Source organism: Opisthocomus hoazin, chromosome 6, assembly GCF_030867145.1.
Source record: "Opisthocomus hoazin isolate bOpiHoa1 chromosome 6, bOpiHoa1.hap1, whole genome shotgun sequence".
Taxonomy (NCBI): domain Eukaryota; kingdom Metazoa; phylum Chordata; class Aves; order Opisthocomiformes; family Opisthocomidae; genus Opisthocomus; species Opisthocomus hoazin.
The window spans coordinates 66,677,581-66,701,169 of NC_134419.1; the positions used below are offsets into that span (position 1 = coordinate 66,677,581).

The 23,589-nt window shown below is 37.3% G+C and overlaps 1 protein-coding gene across 5 annotated transcripts in view; it reads right to left on the minus strand.

Moving 5' to 3' along the window:
* Positions 1-23,589, minus strand: part of CFAP43 (cilia and flagella associated protein 43) — a 52,356-nt gene that overhangs the window by 23,450 nt on the left and 5,317 nt on the right. For all 5 annotated transcript variants that reach the window (XM_075423690.1, XM_075423688.1, XM_075423691.1 and 2 more), the window contains 15 exons: positions 21,513-21,680; positions 19,954-20,104; positions 14,438-14,588; positions 12,381-12,443; positions 11,168-11,247; positions 10,316-10,447; positions 9,086-9,202; positions 7,876-7,956; positions 6,933-7,081; positions 5,842-5,945; positions 4,637-4,777; positions 2,395-2,564; positions 1,466-1,618; positions 899-1,029; positions 10-175 (listed from right to left, as the gene is read on the minus strand). In XM_075423690.1, coding sequence (XP_075279805.1) covers positions 10-175; positions 899-1,029; positions 1,466-1,618; positions 2,395-2,564; positions 4,637-4,777; positions 5,842-5,945; positions 6,933-7,081; positions 7,876-7,956; positions 9,086-9,202; positions 10,316-10,447; positions 11,168-11,247; positions 12,381-12,443; positions 14,438-14,588; positions 19,954-20,104; positions 21,513-21,680 — 1,957 coding nt within the window. The remainder of the gene's footprint in view (positions 1-9; positions 176-898; positions 1,030-1,465; positions 1,619-2,394; positions 2,565-4,636; positions 4,778-5,841; positions 5,946-6,932; positions 7,082-7,875; positions 7,957-9,085; positions 9,203-10,315; positions 10,448-11,167; positions 11,248-12,380; positions 12,444-14,437; positions 14,589-19,953; positions 20,105-21,512; positions 21,681-23,589) is intronic.

Genomic DNA, 23,589 nt, shown 5'->3' on the forward strand with positions numbered 1-23,589 from the left:
AGAAAACACCTCAAATTTCTCTTCTGGAAGTGATTCCAATGTGGATGCTGGGTCAAACTGCCATTCTGCCATAGATTTTAAAACAGCATTTTCACTCGAAGTAGACTTGTTCAGTATAGCAAAAAGAGATTGCCAGTGAAAAGCAGCTTCCTTAACCTCAATTTCATTTATCTTCCTAGTAAACAGAAAGGAATCAATGTATTTTTTGTGTATTATGGAAAAGAACAAAGTATTAAATATTCTTTATAGCACAATTGTTTAAAAATGCCTATTCAATATTTATAAATAGGATTCAATATTGTTTGAGTTCTAGAATTGCATAATTAAGTGAAGTTTCCACAGAATTAGAAATTCTGAAAGACGCATTACCCAGATTAGAAATATTGCTCTGGCAGACTCATCTTTAATCTATGCAGCTACCTGAACATTGTTACACCACAAAAAGCTGTAGTTTCAAGTGTTACTACTAGTGTCTCCTAAGAGCTCTCTATAGCCACAGCTCAATTCCCATTAAAGCTGTGATGCATCCTAATCACTGAGTTAAAATAGTATCTCATGAGATTATATCCCTTACACCCCCAGGGAGCCCCTTCCAGATGGTTTATTTGAGAGTGATAAGAAGCTCAGTATGGGTAATACTTAGCAGAAGATACTCCTATATCTTGTACTGCAACCACATCCAAAGTACAAGACATTCCTCATAAGACTGGTGGGAAGCTTTTCATGAGCTAGGGAGACGGCCTCTAAAGATGAGAGCAGTGATATTATCTTTATCCAATTCTTCTTCTTACTTTGAGACTAACAGAAAGGAAGTCTAGAATCACAGTAGATTTAAAAATTAGTCTGTCAGGACACAAGAATTTACACCACCAATGTTGGTCTGTCACTTTATACATACTTCCATTTCAGACACACTAGGGCACCATCATTTTCGCCATTAACGAGGATGAATTTTCCATCTAGAGAAAATACCATGGATCTGATTCCCCCTCCTTGATATGAGTGACAATGCTTTTGAGCAAGTAAATCCTAGAAAAGTCACAAAAGCAGTATCAGCAAATACATTTTTCTAATTGAATATGCCCGTAAATTATGCTTCTTTATTTTTAGATAAAATTCAATCCAAAATGTCAATGCAAAGTATATAGAAGACTAGGATTTATGATTCATAATTTTTGACTACAGATGAGGCAAGTTTCTAATATATTGATTTTGCAGGAGATAAGGAACAGTAGAAAAAATATCTACCGTAAGTGTACCAGAGAAGAAAGTACCCTGTATGATCATGTACATATTCATTATATAAACAATTGTACTGTATAATGCCATGTCAGTTCATGTTCAACCTAAATTTTTCTAGAACACCTTATATTCAAGTGAAGAAAAGCTTACAGCGAAAGAAAGTAGCTTTCATACATCTTTCTCATGTAAACCAAGCAAAGCCTGTGTCTGGATGCCTACCTACCATAGCAAATGTATGATAGATGAACAAAACACCATCCTTTGCTGCTGATGCCAGCCACCGGCTGTTGGGTGATAAACAGAGGAACCCTGATCCAAACTGACTGCTAGGAGTCTTCTTCCCTGATAAAAATACTGATGGATCTTCCAACATATTCTGCCAAACAAACAAAATGTTAGCAGCAGTCCAGATGACAGAAATATCTATGCCATTTGGAGAGGACTAATGGTAGCTTTGTGGGTTATCACATGCATTGCAATTTAAAATGCTGTTGGATTACTGAGCTCAGGAAGCAGTACCATTACTATGCTGCTGATTTGCTTCTCATCTTCTCTAAAGGGTCTGTATGTTTGCTGTTTGTATGTATGTTTGGGCCTGGAGTTTCTTGGCTCAGAAAATACGGGGCTTGTCAAGGAGGAATGCTCACCTTTGGATTCACCTTTTTCCTTGACCTGACTGTTAAACTGAGGGAGACCTATGAGCTGCAGAGAGCTCCAGTTCACCAGCAAGCAATGACAGTGGCTTCCTGAATCCCCCGCTACTTCATTGCGTGGCAGGGCTGGGCTGGGCTTGCGGTTGTGTCTTGGAGTCATGGGCTCACATTGGCTCAGTTCCTTCAATAGCTGGATATTCAGGCTACTCAGCAGACTGCACAAAAGCACAGCTCCAATACAGAAGATACACGTGAAGTGCCCGCAAGCTATATGAGTTTTAAGAACCAATATTTGGCAAAAAACGCCAAGGAGATTGCTTTTGCCAAGTTTCTGAGCAGGTGGTAGGATACTGAAAGTTGATGCTTATGGATGGAGTAGACATTTTTAGTGTTGAGACTTTTTTTGGTAAGATAATATTCTGCTACATTCACTTCATCTACAGCCTTTGTTTGACTGTATTTAACCATCATCCAAAATAATGCAGCTTCAGAAAATTACCTTTTCAGAGAGATGGTATTTACAGATGAAAGGTGCACAGGTACAGTAGCCATACACAATGTTATCCTTCAGTCTGACTGCTGAGCTCAAAGGGTAATCCAGATCATATTGCTCCTTTTTAATGGCACTAGTATTAAGCATTCCTTGTTCATTAACATACTTATCATTATCTAGAAGATTCAAAAAAGAAACAGGGAGGAAGAGGCATCACTACTACTAATGCAGGTGCTTCACCTATCAAGTAATTACGAAAACCAGTCTCAGCATGATGTGTTTTCAAGGAGGAGACTGGGAATCAAGATACCTAGCTTTAACTTTGTGGGCTGTGCTGATCTAGCACACTGCAGTGAGGCAGCGAGATAGCTCTACTAGCTTTAAAAAAGTACTAGAAACAGCTTAACCATAGTGATGCGACAACTTCTACACACCAATTTACCCTGCTTCTTGAGTATTACATAAGCAATGCTAATTAGTTGACATGGAGGTTCATGTCATCATTGCTATCACCTAGAACCTGTTTAGGCATCTCTGCCATGAAGTACACATAGCCTGGGTGGTATTGGTTAAAACACTTCATTTCACATCTTCAGAAGGACATTTTATTATTTTTGGTTGCTTAATTTGAGCTTTAAAGAGACACTTGAAATTAAGATCAATGCAATAACTGTAGATCTTCAGCAACGTTGAAAATCAAGCCCCATTTTATATGTCTAAAACTGGGCACAAAAAGAACCCCAGCATTAGTGGATATTTAAAGAAAATACCAACTTCAATGAAAATTGATTTCTTGCTTGTAAATTGTAAGGCCTTTTAAAAAATATACGTAAATAACTAGAAAATCTGATACTAGGCTTACTAACAGTTTTGCAGAAGTTTTCTCCACAAAAGGCTTGTTGGTAATTCATTTGCATATAATGTGAGTAAAATGATATAAAAATATAATTATGTTAATAATGAACACAGGTTGCCTTTTGCTGTAATGTGATAGAGAGAAGACATCACTGAAACCTCAAACTATATTGATTTGGCAGTTCTTAGGTGGAAGACACATAAAATTGGAAGTGCATAGTGCCACCGCCAAGCAAGCCTGTCCTGTGCTGGCTGCATGGTGAGGACACCAAATGCAACATTCGCCTGCAGTGTGCCTCAGTTAATGCATTTTAGCCCTTTCACGACAACTGGGTTCCCAGTTGATTCCAGAAAGTGTCCCAGTCAATGCATTCCTAGAATATGTTTAAGATATTCCTAAAATATCAGTCACAATTAAAAGTTCTGTGATCACTCATGACATTCAGGTCCATTTTTTCTTGCTTATAGTACTTCTAAAATGCTATAATATCATAGCTGTATCCTGAATGACACAAACAAATTACTAAGATATTTCACAGTTCAGGATGGCATATATAAAACAAATCATGAACCGTATTTGAGAATTTGGCATGGGTTACCCAATTTAATGAAAGACTTCACAGGTTCCCTTCATTTTACTTCCAGCTTGTGAACAGAGATTCTAACAGTGATGTCCCAACACGTACATCGCACGTGGCAGATACACAGGGCCAGATTTCCAGGAGGTGAATGGAGGTACGCCATTCTTAAGTCTCCTTGATTCTCCCTGTTTCCTCATAGTGGCAATTTTTCCACTGAATGTTTCTATGAAACTTTCCTTATTGGAATGCAAGTTAATATTTTTTAAATACAGTGGATTTTTCACTTGGTGCTTTTACACAGAAAAGCTGTAACAAACAATCATTATTTTTTGAGATACATCAACCTTTAACCTTTTCCTAATCAGCTATGATATACCTATAATAATTCTTTGAAGAGGCTGGTGAGATTGATTCCACTTTGAACACCTGATATGCTAGCCTGCATATGGGTGATGCTAAGCACAAGACCTCTTTGTGGCTGGATTTGTGCATTGCCTACATGGTAGCGGTAATAATAATAACAACAACAACAACAACCAGTAATAGTAGTTAAGTGGTGGCTTTGTAATTCTGCAAGTGAATTACTTCTCTCCTTCCATCCTTGGCTTTCCCTCAACATTTCACAGTCTTCCTGCTGAAATGATTCAGCTGACTATAAGTCTACAGACTGCTGTATGAGAAATGGTGTCCCAGAAGAATGTACAGATAAGATGAAGAAAGAGGTTAAGATTGTTAGTATTTTCTGTTAAGGGAAGGCAATAATATGCTCTCGCCTTAGAAATGTATCACATAGTATATATTTCAATTCTTACCTGTTGTGAGTGCTGAAGATAGACAAAAAATTTCCAGTCTTGCTCGCTGGACCTCTGCTATATTAAGAAGTACTACCACTTCAACTAAGTCGTTCTTGAAGTCAGAAACTAGAGAAAGACCCAGCACTTCATCTGCCAAAACTGAAGCAGGTAGGGAACACCAATGCAAGTAGTTACTGAATCACGATAACATTGTTTTTACCAAGATATCATGTGAAACAAAACAAGATCCATGTGAAACAAAACAAGATCCCTGTTAAGAACACATCAGTTTTGAACTCGTATTAAAATATCAGACAAGCCACAACCTGGTTTCAGAAAGTGCTGCATGCACACAACTTCAGCTTCAGGCATTGGGTGCTGAAAATGCTAAGCATCAGAGTGTTATTTTACATTAAACATTCAAATGTGAGTTTAAATCCAGCATGAATTTTAGCAATTTTGAGGCTGTCTGCTGATAACCACCAGATAAAGCACAAAAAAGCCATCCCCTAAGCAGCCAGCCAGACAATGGGAACATCATCAGGCAAATTCAGAAAATTATCTAAGGAGATGTAATTCTATATTTGTCAAAATCAATTAAAATGGTAATGTCCTTTATACTTAAAATTATGATGAAGATCTATCTGCACACATGTGATTTGTGAGTATAATGTTATTGGAATTGAGAGACTGCATAAACAAATTTACAAATTTCATACGAATTTTTTTGTGAGTTAAAATTCCATCAGTTTTTATTCTTCAGTATCAACCATCAAAGCTGATAATTCCATCAGTCCCCATATTAAAGATGTCTGGGGTGGACATTTGTAACAGGAGATTGCACCCAGCTATCATGACCTACAGTTTTTCAGTCTAAGTTCTCATATGGAAAGCCACAAAGGTCTTAAATTCTTTGCCAGCACTATTACTTTTGTGCTGGAGTTGTGAGCAGTTGGCCAGTTAATCTGTTCTCTTCCCTGTGACTTATGTGTGTCCTGGAAGAAGAAAAGTAGTATTGGTTCATTTGCTAGCTAAAACTGCAGAGGAAAAAACAACCGATTGGCTAGGACAAAATATGGTTGGGAAATAGGTGGGAAAAACACGTTTAGTCCTCCTAAAAAATAAGTACGATGAAGAAGAGTGGCTTAGTCTAACCAGCAAGTATACTTAAAATACAGCAAATAATGAAGACACAATGTAATTAATGTTGTTACATATATTACCTACATATCCTAGAACTTCGAATAATTTTGAAGGTCGGGCATCTAGAATAAAGATATGTCCTTCTGTAGCTCTAGCGATGAGGAACTGGCCACTCTGATCATAACTGGGAAAAATATAAATCCAAGTAGGAACCAGCTCAATACAGTCAATAAAAAGTACCAAATAATTCCATTTCCATAACTTTGCTGACTTTGTTGAGGGCATAAATGCAACTGAAATTTCAGCTTCCTGGTTTACACAGTTAGGGCCTGATATAGATCCAAGTGCTGTAAGTTCAATTTCTGAGTGGGTTGTCAAGCTAAAGCTAACAATACTCCATAGCAGTCTGCATTAACAACTTTATTAAATCTTTCACCGGAGTTCACTTTTTAAAAAATTAAACTACTATAGAAATTTTGATGTTATTTTGAAGAGATATGTCTTTGTTTACATTGACTTGACTTTGAATAAGTTGCTTTCTGTATCTATTTTGAATGTTTTATTTTGGGTAACTGTGAAAAGAGATCACAGCTGAGTCTCCAAATAATGGGAAGATTTAAATTAAAGTTTAACAATTGAAATTCCATTCTACTTTTTAAAAAGCAGAAGTAAAATACTCTCAGATTTTGAACAATTGAAAAAAACCAGAGCTAATTACAGAAGGACTGTTAAATTCCAGAACTGTAAGCAAACGAATAATTAACAATAGTAAAAACCCATCATATAAGAAGGGATGACCAAAAGGCTTAAAAATAACTTCACAAAACCTCCCATTTATATTCAGTGAGAAATAACCCCCTAAGTTCAGATACATGGAATTGTGCATAATTACTGCATATGGTGATCTGTCAGAAAGGTTCTTGTACATCAGTTTCTTCAGTGCTCGGTTAAACCTTCTTAAAAGACAGGTTTATAATATTTGTCTCATATAAATCCTGCAACTACTCCTCTTGCGAGCAATTCAGAATACGTTGGAAAAAAAAATTGAGATGTTAAAACACTTTACTTCGCTATTTTTAGAATTAAAATGTCCATTTTTTTTTTGTTCAAGTAACAGCATTACCCCAGCAACAAACTGACAATATTCCTGCCCTTGTTACTACATACTTACTGCAAAGACACCACTGGAAATTTGGAAAGAAAAATTCTGTGAACAATTCGTGGAGCTTCAACTTTGGTAACATCAAGGAAATAGATTTGACCTTTTTTAGTCCCTACAGCAACACTGTTGGAGGAGGGACAGCAAGCCATAGCAGTTGCCTAGTAGAGAAGTAAAAGATACTTAACAGCTCCATCTTTTTATATATTATGCTATATGTTAATATGCAATTTCTTTTACTATTTAAAAGTCACTAAAATTTGGAAAAGAAACCCCAAATAGTATACCTAAAAAACTTTATTTTTTTAACAAACAAAGGATTTTAGAGACAAAGGCATTTTTACTTATGCTCTGTATCTACATATCAAAAGCTCATTCTGTGCTCCTCAGAAAAAAAAAAATTATATCCAGATTTTAAGTGAAAGAAGTTCCATCTAAATAAAATAGTGGATGCACTGTTATGTGTACAGCTGTTATAGAAAGGGATTTTTTTTCTTACTATGTCAGATTTCAAGGTTTGAATGCATCTTAAATCAGGACAAAGCTTTAACAGTCTGAAAGACTTTTATCAACTCATTTTTCCTAAAACCTGTTTTTCAGATCATTCAAAGCATTTAGTTTTTATACACTTCAAACTTCGAAAGCAAAAATTAAATAAAATAATACGAAAAAAATTTAGATTTTTATTTACAAATATATGCTTAAAGACACATCACTAGGACATCACCTTGAAATATTTCCTCTGCTTTATGGCAGAGTTAAATACATAATTAGTTCAAGGAAACATTCTGAAAGATAATATGTTTTAAATCTCTTTCATGGGTTGTTCAAAGACACTGCTGAGCTTTCCTCAGCACTGGTTGATCCAAATCTATGGAATTTTACGCTATAAATTGAAAAATAGCAAAGAAAATTTTAATTATCAGTCACTATATAAGCTCCTGATTATGTGTACCTCAATATCAAGGTTTAGCTTGCTGATGCAAGTTCCATCTTCCAGGAACCAAACTTGTACTTCACCTGCAATTGTTACAGACTGTTGAACAGAGAAAAACAGAGTCAAAAGAGAGTGGAATAACCAAATAGTGTGGAAGTGACTAGTGATCTTCTATAGAATACGAATTCAACTAATGTCTGAGCACAGCAGATCAAAGGTTACTAGTTTTGCTTGGAATTATCTTTCTTTTCCTTTAAGTCCAGTTGCTGCAAGGTACACCTACCTAAGGAAAACATTTAATAATCTTTGTGAATTTCTGCAACTACAGGAAATGTCTTTAAGCAGAATGAGACAATCTAGGGCAAAACACATAAGGCTGATCAACATTAGCACTCCCACCATTCAGCCAGCAATAGAAAAAAATGCTTATAATTTTCTTTGCATATGCAAGGGTCTAAAGAGAAGCCCTGTTTTCTCACATGAAAAATTATGTATGTCATAATGGTGCTTAAGTTGTTCTTACATTCAGGCAATTTTATAATTCCACAGTAAAGTATGGCTAGAAATTAATCAACCCTCACGTTACTAATTCAGAGTCAGGTAAAATTTATCATTCCCCTGCTAACGCCAAACACACACATTCAGCAAACCTAATTGATTAAGACCCTAGTGTTCCTAGGCTGGCTACTTGAAAAATTCATGGTCTGGAGATTAATCAGACTTGCTGGCTAAAAAGCATGTCTTACAGGAGCCAAAGACATACGAGGAAAGCATGGAATTTCTCAGAATGGACAGATCCATGAGTAAGGCCACCTTTGTTCCTGGACCCAGGACACAGGCATCTCTCAGGCTGTTCCGATTTGTGCTGAAGGCTGAAAAAATCAGTAGGAATTTCTTGTTCCAAAACCTGTTCTCTGAATCAAATCCGCCTTTTGCTCAGCTATGTTCCTGAACAATAAATAGTGAGTCACACAAATCAACAGCAGAACCAACATGACGTTTCAGCAGCCTGTAAATTGCCCACCCTGCATTCTAGGGCAAGTTCTGACCTTTTTAAAGACTATACCTGAACTAATGCTATTTAATTCCTTAATGAGAAGTTACACAACTGTAACAAATATCAGAACAGTCCCAGTCTCTGCAGGTTTTTGATTTTGTGCCTTAGCAATATATTGGTTACCTGAAAAGAGCCACTATTATATATATAAGCAAGAATACCATTTCTTACCACACAGTATTTGTTCCCTGGACTAAGAAAATCAGCTGCCAGAAAAAAACTGCTGCGTGCGTCCAGGAGTTTGACAGCTTCTCCACAGTGAGCAGGTTTGTAAGTATAGACTGTCCCCTGACAAATAAAGAGAAATAATCCATCAGTGGGCTATGAAACTTTTCATTAAAAGCTTTCACAGACTTCAACAAAAAATACGCATCTTTCCAAGCTTCACTCTTTAAAGTTTTATATTTGACTCTAAATTGAGGTAAAAAGTGCCCAGTAGAATTCAGCTGAATTTAGTGGATTATATTAATTTACACTAGCTGAAGATCAGGTTAGTTCATTTTAGAGTGATCCAGCTAGTCATATTTTCAAGACTTTTTTTTTCTCAAAATTGCTTTAATAAAATAATTTTAAACCACCCTATTGCATGTTACTCCAGGAATCAATAAATATTCTAAACCAACATAACACACAAATCGTAAATCTTAAGCTTTAAGAGATGTTTTTATCTAAAGATCTCAAAGCCTCTTAGAAACAATTCATAACTAATATTAACAAAGATTTTAGAACTTCTCTACTCATTTGAAGAAAGGAGAATGAAATCAGAGAGAGTGTGACCAAAGTTACCATTGCACTGCTGTCCTGAACTCAGAACCTCCTGACACACACACTACAGAAACAGCTTAAGAGCTTTAAAAATGCCAATTATTAAAGGTCTGGAAAGACAGGTGGAATTTGAGGACTTGGGACCCTTGTGTAAGATGTCTGAACATCAGGCTGGATTAAAAAGGATCGTGGACTGGGTTGCCAGACAAATTCAGGTACACGTACAGAACAACTCTAGTGCATAGCCACAGTAGGTCTGATGTAACCGAGCTCCCCTTTTATTACTGTGCGGGCACACATCAAGCCTAGAGTTCAGGCACAGTAGGTCCCCTATGACCTGGACACACTGGAAACCCTGAACATGTACTCCACTGTACACACACAAGTTTTTCTGCTGGCAAATCTCAGCATTAGGTACTTTATAATCTACCATTTGTAGGAGACAAATGTTCTGTACTTCATTAAAATTCTTTCCAATCTTTCATTAAAAACAGGAGATGGACTAAGTTCACCGCTGGTGTAATTTGTTGACTTGTGTGATTACATTACAGACATTTCATACTAGCAGTATCAGCATACACACATAGAATCACAGGAACATCCCATTAGGTAATGCTATTGTCTCAAATGCTATACCTGGCCAGTGACAAGCAGAAGTATGGTGTAATCAGGAGAGAACATGAGGCTGGATATTGGTTGTAAGATATCAGCACAGATTTTCATCTCATACTGCAGATCTTTGATGTGATAAAAGAATAAAATGCCCTCCTGTGCAGAAAAGTACAAATCCACATCAGGTCTAGGTCATTTATCCCAGCCCACTCAGGCAAACTGAACTGCAAGAACTTCCGAAAGTCCCTGAAGTAACAGTGTTTACCTGTATCCCATCACTAATGGTCTCATTGGCTTTTAGTATGTTTAAATCCAGAGGACTCACCCTGTATAATAAATCTATTGAAAAATGAAGGTGTTCTTTAATACAAGTCTTAGTAACGGTCCATGTCTGAAAACAACAGACTCTCTCATCAGTTAATATATCAGATTTCACATTGTTTTTTTGAGACAGTATAAGAATTTGTCCCATTCTTAAGCAGTAATATACAACAGCATCATCAGTCTGGGTTAAATATTGAGTTAGATTTAGCACAAAACAATTTGGCAGCTCTCTTGGCCATTTTCTCTCCTTTTCCTATTTTTTTTGTCCACCCTTCTTTTCCTAGAATACTCTCTTTTGTTAAAAATAGGATTGTGCTCTTGCTTCTTTGACTACAAAAATGGAATCTCTTCCCACCCTACTCCCTTCCGATTCTTGTCCCAAGTCTTAACAAATAAAATACATACAACACTAGAGAGGACTTTTATAGTTCTGCAGCCCTCCACTTTTTTCTAACTCCTGTCTTCGGAGTGAACTCTGCAACTATACTGCACTTGAATGTTCTTTGATTTTCGCACAATAAGAGTAAGTTAAAATCATAAAGGATGCCTTACACTTCCAGCTGCATAGAGTCCCTCGTTACAAAATGCCATGGCAAATAAAACTGGTTTTTGCAGATCCTTTGGTTTGCCACCTGAGAGCACAAAACCAACATAAAATATCAAATTTAATTTGTTGTAACAATGTGTCTCAACTTCAAATCAGAGATGACTTACTATTTGTGAGTAAAAAGGCTCCACAGGCTCTATATTCTTTGGACTTTTTGCTGTGATAATGAAGGAGAAGGCTGGTATATGGTATACACAATTTGAAGTGACAGTAGTACTGTGGTCTGATGAACTAGAATTTAATTTGAGAAATCATTTGATTCTGTAAGGGCTGCTAAATAGCCACATTAAAGTTTGTCACTAACAGAATCATAGATTCATTTAGGTTGGAAGGGACCCTACAAGTCCTCTGATCCAACCTCCTGCTCTGCACAGCCAACTTCAAACTCAGAACTAACTTCAAAGCTACATCATGTTGTCCAGAGTCATATCCAGCTTAGGTATGAATATCCCCAAGAACAGAAATTCCATAACTTCTCTGGGCAACTTGTCCCAACGTCTGACTACCTTCATTGTGAAAGTATTTTTTTCCTAATATCGACCGAGAATTTCCGTTGATGCAAACTGTGTCCTTTGCCTGTCTGGTTCCATCTTCCCTGTAATCTTTCATTAGGTAGCTGAAGCAACAGTAAAATCCCCGATTTCCTTTTCTCCATGCTAAACAAACATAGTTCTCCTAGCCCATCTTTGTATGTCATGTACTCAGATGCTGCAATAATCTTTGTGGCCCTGTGCTAAACTTTGTCTATTATGTGAACATCTTTTTGTGCTGCAGAGCCCAAAACAAAGCATTTGAAACAAACCCCTAAATCCTAACTCAACTAAATTACAAGCAATTGCAGTTCTAAACAAAAGCTACTAAAACTAAGCACTAGAGAACATATTCTAGTATCACTTATTCCAATTTAAATTAGAATGAACAGGAATTATTTCACTGCCACTGTTTCTCTTGAGACTATTCATTTGACTATTAGCACAAAAGCTATTAATCACTTGTCATATAAACATATAAAAGATTGCTATCAATGCATCTGACAGAGGCCAGTGTGGGCTGAGTTCTTCTAACTCAGTGGCTTCCAAATGTACTCACATATTATCACCCCCAGACATTACTGATGCTGCCTATAAATCTATTAGCTTGATCTGAACATGGAAATACCTTTGTTTTTCTGTACTTCTCTACGAACATACGACACCACGTCTGATATTTTACGCATGTATTCTGCACAAAAGAAAACAATTTATAATGTCAACCTTGTTTATATGTCAATATTGCAATAAAAGTCAGTTGTATTCCAGACCACTGAATGAAAGACCAGGTTCAGGTACTGAATCAAACATGCACATTATTCCCCAATATCCACCATTTCTGTCATTTATGCAACTGAGCAGACACAATCTTTATATGATTCAGCTTACGGCTGTAAAAGGGAGATAGCAATACGTGGCACGGAGAGTGGTACAGATGCAGATTTATCTATCTCCTAGTGATAAGTTCTGGTATTGTTATTTCGAGCCATGATTTTTTTTTATTAGATTTACTTACGAAGGAAACTTCATCCTGTCTGAAAATAATGCCCAAGTGAAATGCTGTGGCTGCTCCTAATTCTGTTTGCAACACCATAACAGGAATTTAGCATGTGCCTGAAGCTGGACATGCACATAAGCATTCTGCTAAATAGATACAGATTGCAGTATGTTTTAAATTAAGCAGAAGCTTTGGTACAAAATGTATACAGACAATGTTGTTCCACAGTTTTAGGGCAGGACTCAAGGAAGAACCTACAGGCCAAGGAAAAGTCCGACTGGCAAATATTCTTGTTGCCTTCTACTGAACTGGCAAAAACATTTCTGGTCACCGCTCAGCTTTTTATTTGTTGATGATTTCCAACTCTTGATTTGGTGAACTTAAAACTCTGATAATTTCAAAAGCAGAGAAATAATGCTGGTTTGTTGGGGTTTTTTTAACAGCAGCCTTCCAGTTCTGTGTTAACTATCAAGACTGAAAAGAGATACAGGACTTTGGGAAAGTCAGGGATATTTGCTGCAGCTTAAAAATATTCTATTACATAGCAAAAGAAGAAAACCAGATTATCACCAGCCTATTAACACTGATACAGTGTTTATTAGAGAAACAGTTCTATGCTGGTCTACAACAGGATATTACCCAGCTCTAGTGCTAGCAAGAAGCATATTCCATTACTCCTCTTAGATCTGACTTGACCAGTAAACTTCATGTGCACAGAAGGACGGACACCTTCCATCCCTGCAAAGGACAGGGTACAGGTTGTCATTGCCAGAGCACATTATGCTGCCTGTGTCTCACTGTTTTCCATCTTGGGAGCCCTCTGAACTGGCACAGCAGGGTAGCATGTAGCAAGCAGCAGGGAAGAGACCTCAGGATTCCCAGAAAAAAGAATGGCATAGAATGGGCTGCTGTTGCCGGAAAACTTTAGTCAGTCACTAGCCTGCCAAAGACCCACATGAAAAAAGACAGGTAGGAATATATATAGGGCAGACGGATCACCTCGGCAAGTTACAATCGATCTGAGGGACATGTACTGAGTCCTCCCATTCTAGAATAAATTAAAAGCAGATTTTTTGTTTGAAGCCAAGGACATCTTCTGTTCACTCTCTGTCCTTCATACTTTCTGCAGTAAAGCCTGATAGTCTTGACAGCCTTGTTTTCATTAGAAAATAGTTTATGTAAGAGCTGACCTTAAGGAATTCTATCAAGCAACATTACATTAAATTCAATTTTTTTGCCTGAAGACTCATTATGAGTCTTCAAAGACCTGTTCTAACATTATCTAACATACCAAATGAGGACAATCCATTATTTCATGCAAAATAAAATAAATTATAAAAGACTGTGTATAGCTGGTATATTAATAGTTTAATACTAATCTAGTAGGGCTGGTCAACAAGACCTAGGCTCCTGGAACTATTGTTCATTTTATCAGTTTTGATGTATTAAGAGCTTTTTCTCTTTTTGCCAAAGAAAAATTAAAGCCATTTATTGGGTGAAAAGAAACCCACACAGAAGTTCAAAAGACATTCTCCAATGTTTATCATGCTAATAAAAGAAATACAGCTCTACAATGTAGCTTTACAGTTTCTGTAAGGTACACAATAGGAGAACAGTAGAAAGCAAAAAAAGCTCTCATCTATCCACTTTCCTCTCTACTTAAAACATACAACACAGCTATTTCTTACCAGGTAGAGGTTTTTGCTGAAGAACAGAAACACTGCGTGTCTCAACATCGATTGCCAAAACATATCCTTCTTTACAGCCCAGGTAAATTTCTGAGGTTGCAGTCCAGCAGTGGGCAGTAGGATGCACTGAAGGCTTACTATAATTTCTAGGCTTCACAAATATAAACAAGATTAATCAACAATTGACAAATATCTGTACAAGCACTTATATACATTTAAAGGCAAAAAAAAGATCATTACCTCAGGGTCTGACCACTTGTACAACTTCAGCCTCATTTTATTCAGTCATCCCTTCACTGAGACTAGTAACTCAAGAAACATTTTCCAGAAAAGTCTATGTCTGGAGATAGTGGTGGAGAACTCACCTCTCTCCCTAGAAGCTTGTTTAAATGATGAATTATATTTTCATTTAAAAATCATATGTTTTTAAACTTATCTGGATTTATTCTACAGCACTTGCCTCTGTTACGGTTTTGTCCCCTAGCTTGGAAATCTCTCTGGTATCTTCTCTACCCTTGCAAAGATATTAACCCACCATAGCCAGGTCATCTCCCAATTTTTTAATGAGAAAATTATGATAAAATTCAACACATTGAGCCCCTAAAATTTTTTTTTTTTTTTTTAACCTCAGAATAGCACTGGAAGCCCAAATTGAAATGGTTATCCACTATGACCTTACCCTGACAAATGTTTTTCAAACTGCTTTTCAGAATAGTCTTCCACTTCTTGTAGACATAACCTGCACATGTGGTCTGGCAGTACTAAAACACATTTTGTTTGAATAGCTTATCTTATCATATTATCCAAATTGCTCTGTAAAACAGCTCTGTCAACCTTTATGTCATCTGCAAATTAGTTCTAGAAATACCGCTGCCACAGACTTTACTTGTGCCTTTGAATTTCATTTCACTAAAATAAATCTCATAAATCCATCATCCATAAAACAGGAACAACAGAACTTCTCCACCAAACATTATTAAAGACAGTGACCCGTTCAGATACAACAGTAATAGCGGTCATATAAATACAATGATAGAAAGAATGAGATTGAAAAGAATTTGGGGAGGGGAGAGGGGAACAAAACACCAGAAACCTTGCGAGAACGTTTAAAAGAGAAGATTCAAAGAACCATGTATTTGAGCAGAAGTGGTGAGGAACACTAGACAATACAATGGATGAAAATAAAGAAGAGTCTATAATTCTATAAACCACCTGCTGTCTCACTAAAGGTTCTACAACAAGAGCAAATATGGATGGACTTGTGATAAAAACATAGGACAGAGATTCATAAGTACCTGGATTTCATAAGTACCTAGATTTCATTAGTAAAATATGCCAAGGACCTGCTATATGATTCTGAGTAACTAACTTACTCTCTATTTATGTTTACAAAGCATTTTGAATTGTTACAGAAATAAAGTATATTAATATTTACTTCATAAACCAAATAGGACTAACAGTAATAAATCTATAACAAATAGGTGTTACATCACCCAGAGAAACATTTAATGTAGACTTTTTCACTGATTTTATGAGGCTTGAACATTACAAATCTTTGGGAAGTTTGTAACTGAACTACCATGAATCAGAAGCTTCCTGTGTATAGACAACTTCTGTAACAATCCTTTGTACCTGCTGTCATGACTGTCTTTACAAATAAACTAGATAAAATATGCTAATCTTAGTATGAGATTATGTAAATCCCAAACCAGGTTGCTTCCTGAACTGTGCACTGGTATGGTGGTGCATATAATAACAACACCATCTTTTTTTGAACTTGTCTCCCTTTTGAGTAGCACCTCTTCAAAGAAAAACAATCCATGATGGATCCTTGTCATGAGAAGTTTTATAAAAAGACAGTGGAATAAAATTGGTACTGGGGATGGAGTCAAGTGGTCTTGTCATGGTGAAGCATATTCAGAAAACTCAGGTCCCAAATGTAAGAAATATTGAAACAGAACTAAATCACTCTAATGCAAGAAAGAAATGGATTGAAAGATGTAGGATATTTCAGTTCCCTTCACTCCGCTGCCCCTTTGTGGTTACACTTTGGTACATACCCAGCCTCACTATCTTGTTCTAGAGTATGGAACCCTAACACATTCCAAAGAAGCAAACAAATGCACTGGCAAAGGGCTCACTTTTCTCACTTGCCTCCCACACTTTCCTTAGGAGTGGGCTACAGCCTCCAAGGACCGTGGACTACAGGTTGAGGACAACTCCTTTAAATAATAGTCTAGATAAACGGTTCTCCACTTTGGATGCTTACATCAATGTGAAAATCATTGATCTCAACTGACTTGGATTTAGGGATAAAGAACAAAAATCCTTCTGTGAAATTCTGTGGAGATAGGGAGAGCTTCATCAGGCCGTGATACTATTCCAACTGCATTCAACTGAACACACCTCATTAACCACCACAAGAGAAGGAGGTTCTCTCTGACTAATTAAAAAAGCATTCCTGATAGTAGAGAGGAAAGTAACTTCGAGGTATTTACAAACGTCAAGGCACAGATTTTAGTTCAGACTCAGGTAACCGTTATGGTATAAAAATCATCAGTGATAGTAACCATTGACACATCTGCCACAGCAGCCAATCAATTTATAAAGGCAGTGAAGAATCATAGTTATAGCACCTCTATTTTGGACAGCCTGGTCCTTTACAGCAACCGTAGTCCGAAGATATCCTAATATCTGAGGAACTCAGCAAGCTCAGTCGTTTCAATCTCTCTCAAAGTTGCTCCATTAGTTACTTTTGAACATAAGGATTTTGATAAAACAATACTTCAAAAGAAGTATCTTCTCCATCAAGTATATTCTGATCAACTTGTGCTTTGCCAAAACCATGTGTTCCATGTTGCTGTGCTGGAAGGGGGTGCTTAACATGACAAGACACATACATGCGACTGCCTTCCAGTGTGGGGGTTTACAAGACAGGCTCAGTTTTTCTGCTAGGCTAGAGATAGAGCATATGTGCACAGGCATGCATGGAGGGGAGAACTGGCGATGTAAGGCACAATAAATGCAAGTCCTGCAAAAAATTACTCAGCGATCATAGTCTGGAGCAAGGCGGAGACATGCCAGAAATTGATTTAGCGCCTCCCTGCAGCCCTGAGGAGAAGGACTTGGGGGTACTGGTGGATGAGAAGCTCAACATGAGCCGGCAATGTGCGCTTGCAGCCCAGAAAGCCAACCGTGTCCTGGGCTGCATCAAGAGAAACGTGGCCAGCAGGTCAAGGGAGGTGATTCTGCCCCTTTACTCTGCTCTGGCAAGACCCCACCTGGAGTCCTGCATCCAGCTCTGGAGCCCCCAGCATAAGCAGGACATGGATGTGTTGGAGCGGGTCCAGAGGAGGGCCACGAAGATGATCAGAGGGCTGGAGTACCTCTCCTATGAGGACAGGCTGAGGGAGTTGGGGCTGTTCAGCCTGGAAAAGAGAAAGCTCCAGGGTGACCTTATAGCAGCCTTCCAGTACCTGAAGGGGCCTACAGGAAGGATGGAGAGGGACTTTTCACAAGGGTGTGTAGTGATAGGACAAGGGGGAACAGCTCTAAACCAAAAGAGGGCAGATTTAGATTAGATATTAGGACGAAATTCTTCACCATGAGGGTGGTGAAACACTGGAACAGGTTGCCCAGAGAAGCTGTGGCTGCTCCCTCCCTGGAAGTGTTCAAGGACAGGTTCGACAGAGCTCTGAGCAACCTGGTCTAGTGGAAGATGACCCTGCTCATGGCAGGGGGGTTGAGGACAGATGATCTTTAAGGTTCCCTCCAACCCTTATCATTCTATGACTCTAAACTGTGAGTGTAGCACCTCATGATTTAGTACACAGGAAACAACATGCCACCACAACAACAAAAAGAACAGCAGCAGCTTGTATTTCTGCAAAAAACTTTAATTTCTAAATAACCTGATATTCATTAACTTGTCAGTATTCACAAGCAAAATACACCCTTCTAGGGAATTTGGACAGTAAATAACTATAAAAATATTTACCATGTAATTTGAAAGAAAAGGAAATCTTTGTCAAAGTAGAACAATTTACTCTTACTCCGGGAATATTTCAATGTAGAAGGAAAACATAACCACCTTAAAGGTGGTAAAAAGAAATCTAGGTTTTTCTGAAGGCTGCTGGGAATGCAAAGACCCTACAGCGGTATCTAGTATGGTTGAAAGAGCAAACTTTTCCTTGTGGAAAAGTTCATGCCATAGTTCTGCAAGTTCCAGCACAAGAACCTACCATTCCTGAATGGAACAGCACTCATTCAAGGACAGACAAATTCTATTAAGCCTCACAGACCTCATACGGTAGTTGTTATTTTTCCCCAGTACCTCTCGTAATTCACTTCACAGGCTAAAGAACAAAGTGGGTTTTGCAGTTCATCTGCACATAATATAAGAGGCAGCAAGGAAGAATAAAAAGGTAATGCCCTCGATGAGCACACATTATCTTCAATTCCGTGTTCTAAGTGATCTGAAATATAAGCAGTTAATGTGTAATCAGCATCAGTACAGGATGTTTGTAGTTATTGATTGTCCTGGAAACCAAGGGCATCAGCAGTTACAGAGTTAAAAACCTCTGCGAATCTGAATGCATGAAGCCATGAAAAGAGGATGAGGTCAGGAAAGCATCATTCCCTATTTTTGTTTTTTATTCTGCTTTATAAGAAAAATTGATGGCAGAAACCTGTGGTATGCTAATCTGATAATAGAAAAGTCACCTTTGTCCATTGAAAAGACGTAGTATAATGCCAGTATCATCTTATGCACGGTAGTTTTGGTGTCTCCTATATATCACAAGCTACCAAATAGAAATTGATGGTCTTAATCTTAGAAGAGTATCCCAGATATGCAAGTTAAATGTTTTCTCACTGGCAGATGCTTCTAGTTGGTAGTCAGGTGAAAGTAAATTCCAACCAAAATGAGAACACTTCTGAAGCCTCTCAAAAGAGGCATCTCAGGGCAGGCTAACAAGTAAATGATCAAGTGCAAGTAAGACAAATGGGCAAGTCCAACACTGACAGTGGTATGGGAATGCATTTCAGAAGCAGGAGTTGCTGTCTGGACTAAAGCCTTCAATGTTTCCACAGCCTGAGACATTTTCAGAGTCAAAAAGAAAACAAATCTCAAAGGGAAGTAAGGATACCTGAAGGTTACTATCAGTTTGGCATGGTAATAGGTTTTCAAGGTTTGAGCAGGACATATTAGCTTGGGCATGGTTAAATGCTGACATGCTTATACTGCTTCTGGGATACAGATTAATACCTCCACTGCACACATATGTACTGTGCTAGGACCTGTGTCAGAAATCTCTATGCTGTACTACACTGTGGAGTAGCAGCATGTCTTGTAATTCTCCTGTCAAAATGGATTTCAAAAATATTGTTGAGGCAACAGATCTATTTACTGGGTTGTATCTGTTTAACAGACATTAAAATTATTAATTTATTAACCCCTATTTGCATAAAAAGCATAACAACTTGGAATAGTAAATAGGCAAGAAAGCAGTAACTACCTTGAATGTTTCTGCTTCATCTCCTACCAGTCCAGCAATGGCTGAAACTGGCAAATCAGGGCCATGGTACGGATCTTCATTACGAGAAACTGGGAAAAACAAATCCTCATGAGGACTCACGGACCCTTGTCCATCAGGGAGTTTCACAGGGCTGTGAAAAAGCAAGAGACATTGTCTGAGGAGAAGAAATATTACAAATAGTAAATGCTGACAGAAAACTGAGAAGCATGTTTTCAAAACTTTGAGACATCAACTCAGTCAATGGGCTTTACTTCTGCAAGAGTAATGGAGGATTGTCGTAGACAATCGTTTTACATGGCACATACCATTTCACTAAAAATTAGCAGTAATTCTACTACAAAAGAGGAATATTCCTAACTGTCAGAGATGGACTGCCATGTCCTAGCTCAGTGTCCTCCCTTGTTGCCTTGTATAACCAACTATCCTATGTTACCGTTTCCTTATTAACCAGGATTAATAGAGTCACACACCTAACTTGTATATGCTGTGAGGACTCATGCTTAATGTTTATTTGGAGAAAGTTTAATGATGATGAAAAATTAGTAGTAGTATTTGCCTGTTGCACTCTGGTAATTGGTGTATAAGTGGCTGTTACAATGCAGGAGCTGAGGATTCTGTAGTTTACAAACTATGTTGATTTATGGTTTGGAAAGAATTTATGTAAAATAAACAATTCGCAGTGGAGGTTTAACCTCTACTGAATGGAATGAAAAGTGAGGAAAAAGGAGTATATATGTATTTTCACATGTATTCTATGACAAAAGACAAAAAAACCCCTTCAGTATTCTTTTCAGACCACAAATCAAGGCCTTGTCTATACTTTCACTAGTATAACCATATCAGTGGCAGTATGCTGGTTATATTCATAGTTAACAAGATTAAACACACTTGAGAATTGTAGAGTAGCTGTCACTGAAACAGCATAGGTGTTATATTTCAAGGATTCCAACTTGAATAGTACATACTACTTTTATACCAGCCTCAAAAAACATTTTAGCATAAATAAATTCTAGGTTTGCTGTGCTCAGTGAATTGCATTGACAGAGCCATCCCCTCTGGACTTGTAAACTGGCCACACAAGCTGGAAATCACACAGAAAACTGATATTGCCTTTGGTACAATTTGTGATTATAACAACATATTGTTTAACTATGCTTATGAGGAAGCAACTTGATCCAAATTTGGTGGTTTCATAGCTACAAAAGCAATGCTCAACACAGCCACTTGCAGGAAAGCAGTCCAGGCACTACCTTAATTCAGTCGTGCAATTTTGACAGAGGCTGCCAAAGCAGCTGATTAGTATTAGCTTCATGATGTGCATAATCTGGACATGTGAGTGTTAAGAAATTAAATCATAAATTCAATTCACTTAATTGACTAGATAGATTCACACTGGTTGTGATTTAGCAATTACTGATTGCAATTGCTAGGTGAACTAAATTGGATTAAATTCTTTACAAACAGATCTAGGTTGTTAGTCTCAGTTATTAAAATACTCTGCTAGATTTTTCTCTTAACCTGAACGGTGTTCCACTTACTTTTGCTTAAGGTGATACTCGTCATTATTCCTTTCAATACGCCAGATAGTAACAGAGCTCTCATTAACACAACACAGTTGTTGCCAATTCATAGGGTTAAAACTTAAAGAGGTCACTGCTACCCCTGGCTGAGACTCACTGCACAGGAGGATATTTTCTTGCCAGTTCCTTCATTAAGGAGAGTAAAAGAAAATAAAATCTATTAAATAAGTCAAAAACATTCAAGCCAAAGATCTAGATGTGATTATGACTGACATTCAAGATCAAGATTGGAAAACAAATACTTCGTCACTGGCAAAAAATTTCTGCTGTCAAACAAGTTAAGTCCTCTTGAGAATGAAAAGGAGGTGGTTAATTAGCCACACATAAAATTAGTACTGCTACAAAAAGATTCAATAGTAAAATAAATTTGAAAACTGACATTTTAGAGACATTATCATGCACTTCCTTTTGTGAAAAGACCAACAGAGTCAACAGACACGGACTTTTTTCATGAATTCCATCAGTGACTACTGGAATAGACCCAAACAACTAACTTCTCAGCACCCCAGACCTCAGCCTTGCTTTTCCAACCCATAAAATAATTATAATGCTTGCAGTTGTGAGGTGGTATAATTAGGAAATAAAACACAGTCAGTCTTTGATTATCTATGGATGAATTAGGTAATACAGTAATTGTGCTGCGAATGCAGACATACAAGCTAAGGCTGCATTAACTAACTTGAGCACAAAACAGGGCAGAATTTGTGTGGGGCTATTATGTATAGCTGACACAAGCCTGGGAATCTGCTTTCCACTGACTTCATTTGTCCAGTGTAACCTATTTTATGTTCTCACTACCTAATCTGCAAATTGCTCCATTCTTCAGATTAATTCTTAACTGCATTTGCATTTGTAGGTGCTGTCCAAGAATTGATTAACATAATTTGAAGAAAATGGCTAAAACTACTTCTTAATTTCTTGGACAATATATTTGACCGTTAATCTAAATAACATTTATAGCTTTAGTATTTGTCATCGCTGCTGAGAGGAAGAAATCCTAAAATGCATACACTGCAGTAAATGGATTTAGTATAATCCTGTTGTTCTGGCTGTAATAAATTCACTCACTGAAACAGATCAGGATGCAAGACAATGGCTAATATTGATAGCATATGCAAAAAATGAGAATTATTCACACATACACAGTAACTCTCATCAAAATTACTGAAAGCTAGAAGCTGCAATTCTGACTTTCAAAGATATCAGTGTAGTGCTGTCTAAAGATCTGTCAGCATGTTCTCATCTCATACCTAACAGACAGTGCCAACACTCTTTTATAGTAGATAATTTATTAAGATCTGAAACTATATGGTACATGTATCTGAAAAAGAATCTGGCATTAAGCCTCTCCTTTGAACATAAAAGAATAAAGATCTAGGGATAAAGTATCTCAGACAAAAGACAGCTTTTAGTTATCCATAAGCTTTCTATATTTTGAGCCTGACGTAAATATTAAAACATCTCTTATACCTCTGATTCCAAACTAGCTGATTAAAATATAGGAACTATGCAATCATCATATTGCAATCACACATTAAGAATGCCAAACATCGAGATTTCTTTCATCTGTACTCCCACATTTCTACAATGAATGCACAATATAATTCAACTGCAAAAATGAAGGTCCTGATCTCAGAGTAAATTCACACACCTCTGTTCAAGTTATTATAAATTCTAAGTTTAACATTGTAAGGTAATTCTATTTTGCGACTAAATTTGTTCTGACTGGAATCCAGGACGGTTCTTTTAAGACAATTTGCTGCTGTTAGTAATATCCACCATGATTCAAATAGGTTTAAATGGTCTGGCCTTGGAAATTACCACTACTTTAAAGTATTTTAATATTTCTAGGTATTCATATTTCAAGAATAATCTAGAGAAGCCTTTGAAGATGGTGCATTTTTGTTTAAGTGCACATAATGAATACATTAGACTGTGTGTATTATTTCTGCTCTAAGTGACAAGCATGCAGGCTCTTCAGGCCAGTGAGGCTGTCTTGTTGGTTTCTACTGTAATATACACACAGACATCCTTC